This window comes from Gavialis gangeticus, unplaced genomic scaffold (genome assembly GCF_001723915.1).
Source record: "Gavialis gangeticus isolate Ggan-Ray unplaced genomic scaffold, GavGan_comp1, whole genome shotgun sequence".
NCBI lineage: Eukaryota > Metazoa > Chordata > Crocodylia > Gavialidae > Gavialis > Gavialis gangeticus.
Window position 1 is genome coordinate 93,563,846 of NW_017729034.1, and position 7,533 is coordinate 93,571,378.

Consider the following 7,533-nt stretch of genomic DNA (forward strand, 5'->3'; position numbering starts at 1 on the left):
ATGAATATCTTAAATCTTGGCATAGTTTTACAGTTATTTATTCCAGTCCATACCAGAAAAGAACCAAAAATGGTTATGATCTGTCTAATTCCAAGCAATTCAGATACCCTGATTAAATGAACAGGTATTTTTGTGTCAGGATAAAAATTCACTCTTAGAACTTCCTAGGTGGCTTGTGAAAAGGGGAAGCACTGGGGGAGGGAGAACAACTGGCAAAGCAAGCTATATGAGGAGAGGCTGAAGGAGCTGGGAACATTCAGCTATGGTAAAGGTGCTTAAGAGGGGGCATGAAAGCAGTCTTCAAATACTTGAAGGGCTTTCACAAAGAAGAGGGAAAAGCACCTGCTCTCTACTTGCTGCAGAGAGAGGAGGACATGGACCAATGGCTTGAAGTTGGAGCAAAATAAATTTAGATTGAATATCCAGAAAAAACTTCTTCACTGTGAGAGTAGTGAGGCAGTGGAATAGACTGCCTAGGGAAGTTGTGGACTCTCCATCACTGGGGGTGTTCAAGAAGAGGCTGGACAGCTGCTGGTAGGGAATAATCTAGGCATAACTATGCCTATTTTCTACTATGGGCATTTCCTTTGTTTCTGGGCTTTGCTGGTTGCTCCCACCCCTTCTCTTCCTTTTTTTCTGCTATATGTCAGGCTGTTTTTAAGCCTCCCCAGAGGCATTCAGTGTTGGCTACAGCTAAAGCTTGGACTTCAGCTGAGGTGTGCTGAATCTTCTGCTAGGAGCCAAGCTGGAGGTTCCTGGCAAGAGGGTCATGCCCCTCTGCTTGGGGTCAGACCATTTTGCTATATTTGAGTTCAGGAAAGAATTTTACCCCATGATCAGATTGGTATAGATTGTGGGGGTTTTGCCTTCCTATGTAATGGGGGCAATGGCCCTCTACCCAGGGCCTCTTGAGTGAATATTGGCAGCATTTTATAGAAGCAAGACATTGTCTGCCATGGTTGCTTGCTTTATGTGGCAGGTTAGGACTTTAGGTCTAGGCTCTGTCAAGGTTGAGGGCAGTCTTATGCAGATTTTAGGTTAGGGGATGTTTTGGATAGGGATGATCCTGCCTCCTCAGGGGGTTGGACTAGATGACCTCTGGAGGTCCCATCCACTTCTCTATGACTTCTCTGTGCTTCCCTTTTTATTTGTATTACTCTAACCAAGAGGTACAGAGATACTCACTATCTATACAGCTGTTCTTCTAACCATGCAGGCTAAACATATCCCCCAATGCCTAATAAAATGCTTGCTTTGGAGTGGTATAAGTGGTAAGTAAATGCTTTGAACTCTCTCTTTTTTTAATATATAGTTTCAGTGTGTGCATGGGGGGTTATGCATATGGAAAAGAATATGGGTATTTTCATAAGTTTAGAAAACACTGTCCCTTTTTTAATTAGTCTTGCTGTCATTTAGGGTTAAATAGAAATCTGACCACGGGGCTAAATAGAAATTGAAATTAAAAACAGTTTCCATTTAAAATTGTATAGCTGTATTATCACACTGTCACCTCAACTAGTGCAAGTTACTGTTTTCGGAAACACCAGTCTTAGAGCCACAACAGACGAGACGGTCTAGACCATTAAATACTACCCAAAGAGAGGGTTGTTAGTTCACTAATTGTTGGTTAATTGTTAATCTTTCTTCTCTGCCTGGTAGATCTGGATTAGATTAATGTAAAAAGGTGTTTGGTTAGTTGGTTTGAATAGAATAAGGTGGTAGATCTCAGATCATTTCTATAGAAGAAGAGGTTATATCACAAATCTACCACTCCAGTTTCTACCCTACATAACTTGTTAATGTGTTGAACAGGTTTTTGGACCCTCACTCTTCCTTGCAGATATAGTGTCAATTACAAATAATAACCTCTACAGGTTAGGGTTTAGATATGCAGATGATGTGCCACTTGGAAATTAAAAGCTGCTTGCTGCTGTACTCCTGAGTTGAATTAAGATGTTTCCTGGGATGCCAATATGGCACTTCGTATCCACATTAGATTTAAAAAAAAAAAAAAAAAAGCAAATATGCCAAAAATTAAAACTTGACTGCTTTGATAATTGTAATTTCTGGATACAGCCACTCAATCTTCCAGCATCTAGCTAGCATTTCTAATTGCTTTAACAAAACAATGAGCTGTAATAAGGCCTAACTAACTTTGTAAGAGTAAAGTAAATGTAAGAGCAAGACAAATGCTTTGTATCCTTACTGCTCATCATTTGCAGCTGCTTTAATTTTGGAAAATCAAGAATTGCAGCAACGAATTAGACCACAGAGGGTTGAATTTTACTCCATAAACTTCAACAATACTTTGCACTGGCAGCCTGGGAGAGTTGGAAAAGGTGAAGATATTACCTACTTTGTACAATACAAAGTGTAAGTACAGTGGACTGCTCCCACTTGCTTTGTTTCTAAATCTCATCCTCTGTTCCACAGAGTCTGCTTGTTCTCATGTGACAAGTGTGTATTTTTTTTTCTGTTCAAGGAATAGCCATTCTCAGCTGTCTCAGAAGTGGTGACAATTATTCCTTTATATACAATACCAGCAGAAGGTAGATAGTTTTGAGCCTGACAAGGGGAGATACAGTGTACCTCCTGCAGTGAACCAGTACCCTCACTGCTGCTCCAAGGGAATGCATACATTATGTCATGAACATATATTTTCAAAAGTAGGAAGAAGAATTGTTTGGTTGTTTTTTTGGGGGACAGAGTGGGTAGGGGTTTGGATGCCACAATCTATGGATACCGCATTTGAGAAACCTTAAAGGCATTGACTTTCAGATGTGACAAGCTTCTGCTCTTTGGCACATCCACTTGGGTTTCCCAAATTACAGCAATACTGTATATCACTAGTCACATTTGAAAACTTAAGCCACAATATCTGCTAATAGGAAGTGAGATTTTATCTGCTAACTGGAATTGCAGGACAGTTTAAATAGGCAAAATACTAAATTACTACTATGAAATGCATCCAGTTAACCAAAACTAATGCACATTATTTTAAAAGGGGGAAAAAGCCATGGGTTTTTTAATGACAAGAGGTCAGAACCCTAGTTCTGAATTTCCTGAAAAAGCAGTTGAGATATCAATCACCTACAAAATAGATTTTTAATGTAAGCAATTTGAAGATGAAATTGTCTTTGTTCATGGAAGATCTGGTAGTGGGTACAGCACATGAGTTATTTGGAGAAATATAGTGTACAAATCCACACAATCATATACTAGTGCCTAAAAAGAATGATACTTTCTCCCCCTCTCCCTCTGCAGATATGGGCAAAGCTCATGGAAAAACAAAGAAGAATGCTGGCAGATTCACAAAAGTTTGTGTGACCTAACTTATGAAACATCTGATGTAAGAGAACCGTACTACAGCAGAGTAAAATCTGTTTCAGCTGGAGTCCATTCCAACTGGACCATCAGCTGCAGGTTTACTCCCTGGAGGGAAAGTAAGTTTGACTGTGTACATCTTTTCTATACAGCAATATGGTATGTCATCTTCAAGTAATTTCCAGTTTTTTTCCCATAGCTTGTCATCTTGAGAAACTTCTTATGACTTATAGCCTAGGTTTTGTTATATTTCAAGCTTTTTAGTTGCATTAACATTTCTATTTTGACTATTTATTTGTACCCAACAAAATGGGTTGTCTGAAGCTGAAACTGTAGCTTGTGACTATAATGGTTTACTGTGCCCATATGATGATGAGCACAAAAGACTAGCTGCAAAATTACAGGTGTTAGTGAGATGGACTTGGGTAGATGCTGCTGCTTGTTGTCTTTACACTTTATTTGAAATGTAAACAATTTACGTGCTTTGTCAAATGTAGTCTCTTCTTTGTCTGTGAATATCTGAATGTGTGAATTGAACTGTATATGAATTCCATGTGAAGAAGAGAAAACGTTCCTTTCTCCCTAGAATGAACTCTTGTGAAACTTCTCCATGACAGTTAGCTGTCAATGACTGATCTTGTGCTCATGGAAATGGTCTTTTGAAGTTCAGTCTACATCCTTAACCCAGAGACCGAGCTTTGTATAACCATTGGCAGCTTGAACCTAATCACCCTGCAGAACCAGCTTCTAGCAGAGCATGCTGAAACAGAAATATTTGAGGTGTAATTGGAGAGAAAGAATCCCCAAAGTGCACTATGGCTGTTGGTGAAATGGGGGAGAGTGATTCAGTCGCCTTTTAATGAGCAAGAATCTCCATGCAGTTTTATCTTGAATTATTTACATTATAGAACAACACTGTGTTCCCCATCAAATGGTGGGCAGAGGATATCTGCTACACCCCAGAATAGGCCAGATGAGAGTCTATAGAGTAATCAGAACCAAGTACAAGGGCAATAACTTCTGTTATCCAGTAATAAGTCATCATCCAGACATCAGGAATCTAACAAAAGGTTACCATGCTCCTGGGTTTTCCTGGGCATGTCCTCTTTTTGGGTCCTTTGATTTCTGTCTGGGCAGTTTCTTTTAAATGTGAACCAAATGTCCAGGATTGTTCAGCCACTCACCACCCCATCCCCTGTGATGCCACTGCCAGCTTCTTTGCATCAGGGGGCCCCAAAACTATATCTTCCAGGTGGCCCAAAAAATTGTGGGCCAGCCCTGGATGGGTGTATTGGAGGGTACCTACTGGTGCTGGGGAAAGCTGTCTGGGCACTGGGGTTGTGGCAGGATGTGGGGGAAGGCACCTACCCCCCAGCAGGGGAAGGAGTTGGGGGTGGACTTTTGAGGGAAGAGGGGAGCTCTGTGGCCGGGCTGGCAGCACCAGGGTCAATACCCATGCTCGCAGGTGTGGGACAACCAGGAGACACGGACTGGGGGGCATGGCCAGGCTGCCTGGCACTGCACGGGAACCCCATCCCAGGGCAGGGGGTGCCACAGGCCTCCCCTCCTCTTCCCTGTAGCCTGTCCCATGGCCAGACCCATTCTGCTGCTGCCCGCATGAATAAGAGTCACCATGCTCTGGCCTGGTTGAGATGGGGGCAGCTGGGGGCCCCCTCCAGCAGGCTGGGGGGTGCAGTGGGCTGTAAGTCAGGAGTGAGGGGCACCATCAGGTCTGGAGGGGCTGTGACTAGGGAGTGAGGGTCACCAGGAGGCTGGGGCTATGGGCCGGGAATGCAGGGCACTGGCAGCGCCAAAGGGTGGCAGATCAGGAGTGAGGGGTACCAGCGGGGGCCTGGGGGGCAGGAAGGGGTCTGCAGGTCAGGAGCAAGGGGCAACAAAAGAGACAGAGGACTGCAGTTTGGGAGTGAGGAGCATCGGCAGGGCCAGAAGAGTTGGGAGTGAGGTGTCCCTCTGACAGGTATCCTCTTTTTTGAAACTGGAAATATGGTAACCCTCTCTAGCATTTAGGGGGAGGCAGGAAGGGCAGAATATCTCCTTAGAGACTGACTGGTTCAGAGCAACGTAAGCTTCTCTAGGTAAGAGCAATCAGATTATGAAGCAGGCTGTCACCTTGAAAAGTCTATGCCTCCCTGACCTAGTTAGTTGCCAAGTTGCTACCCTGCCTTGCCCCTTGCCTGACTTTATACTTGCATGTTAAATTCCTCTCTTTAAGCATCATTTAGAAACAGAGCATCAGTAACCACAGATATCATTCATTTAGGTATCATGAATCAGTCGTTCTCAAGTAAATTGTCCCACTGTGCTTCACTACTCACTTAGATACTTCTATGTAATTAGAAAACCAAAAGCACTTATTTCCCTTTTAAAAAAATATCAAATCTCTCCCCATTATAACTTAGTAAGATAGAGCTGGACCCTGTGTTCTCATCATCATTTAAAACCATTGCAAGGACCTGGACAAAGGATGGGAAAATCTAGGGAACTTGGTGGGGGGCGGGGGAGGTTCCTATGTGAGATACGAAAAAGGGGAGAGAAGATCAAGGATAGCAGGCTATCTAGAAAGCTCCTTCTAATAATTAATACCTGTGTCTGCCATGTAGAGGTTCAGTGTTTTTTCTGAGCATACTGTTTGCTCTCCTCTAGACAGGAAAGCATACAAAGCTCAGTACATACATGGTCATGACCACCATACTTTTACTGCATAATTAGTTCTGCACTGACTTTCTGTAATGTATTTCCTTCCCAATGATGGAATGGGTTTGTGTGCATAGTAGAGGTGTAGTATTTTGCAAAATGAATATACAACTACTATTTAGAAGCTAGTAAAACTTTTGTGTGTTTGTATGTAGTTTCTTCCTTTACTAGTACCTAATTTGGTTTGTTGTTTCCCCTGCATGTTGTCCCCAAAGAAGCTATAGCATGCTTCCTTAACTTGAGATCAGAATGAGTAAGACTTAACCATGATCAATAGATTTTTTTTTTAGGGCACTGAGTTTTATTTTTGTTTTGTTGGATTGTTTTTTTTAACCACTTGCCTGAGGCTGAAGCTCACTGGATATCAAAGCATGAACTACTAATTATTTATAATAAAGACATATGCATAGGTCAAAAGAATAATGCTTATTAACTGAAGTCTCTGCAGGGCTTTGGATCTGGATGTTCATTCAGGCCTATATCAGGGTACTTGCAGCATTCCAAGCATCTAGCACTTGCTAGCATACCAAAGAAGCCATGACTTTCAATGATCTATTCTTCTTCCTTATCATCCATGTCAGTTCCAGACTTACTACAGCCACTTGTTAGCCCAATGGTGGCCACCACAAACTGTTATTCTATATATGGTGACATTCCATGATAAATTCTGTCCACCTCTTTGTAATATGGATAGATGGTTCAGCTGCTACCAGAGACCTTGTCTTGGTCCTTGAATTTTCTGAGAGGATCTCAGATCCTTGCTTTTGATCTAGCACATCAGTTGTGGCCCTGCTCAGACATTCCAGCAGCAATGGCCTTAAAAATAAATGCTCATTATGCCAAGTCTCATTTTAAGGGCTTTTAAAACCTTCACCTCTCCCCAGAGCACAATGAGACCCTGAACTTCTGCACAGCTCCCAAAAGGTGCACAAAATATGGCACATCATTATAATGCAGTAGTATTAGTTGCAATATTAGCTATGTGCTGACTCAGAATTGTGCAGTCACAAATGGACTAATCCTTGCTGCATGCCAGCATACGAAGAAAACGTTCCATCACCATGACCTCAAAGCAGTAGAGGGCATAAATGTAAAAAGACCAGGATACAAAGCAATATCAGATGGAGTTGGAAAACTGCTGTCATAACTCCAGGGTATGATCCCAGAAGCCTCAGGCTGTCCTCTCAACATTCCCGATGTGTGTCCTTGAGTACAGGCAAGACCTTGTTCCCCAACAGACTCCTCTGCTAGACAAAATCCCAGTCTAAACCAGTATCCTGAGTGGATCTTGGTTGAAGGCGGCCCTGCCAGCTATGCAGTAGTTGCCCCAAAATTCAAAAGAAGAAATCAAATACAGCAAAAGCTGTTATCTGGCATGAGTGGGGAATGGGGTGTGCTGGTAATCTAAAAATGCCGGTTACCTGAGGCGGGGTTTTTCATCTGGACACAGAGCAGGGGCGGGGGGGAAGCCCGGCGGTGGCAGCCGCAGGGGAC

General features: G+C 42.7%; 1 protein-coding gene across 1 annotated transcript in view; it reads left to right on the forward strand.

Moving 5' to 3' along the window:
- The first annotated feature begins 1,178 nt into the window (after positions 1-1,178).
- Positions 1,179-7,533, forward strand: part of IL22RA2 (interleukin 22 receptor subunit alpha 2) — a 7,627-nt gene continuing 1,272 nt past the window's right edge. The window contains exons 1-3 of the mRNA XM_019526828.1: positions 1,179-1,271; positions 2,223-2,373; positions 3,265-3,443. Of these exons, the coding sequence (XP_019382373.1) occupies positions 1,211-1,271; positions 2,223-2,373; positions 3,265-3,443 (391 nt within the window). The 5' untranslated portion in view covers positions 1,179-1,210. The remainder of the gene's footprint in view (positions 1,272-2,222; positions 2,374-3,264; positions 3,444-7,533) is intronic.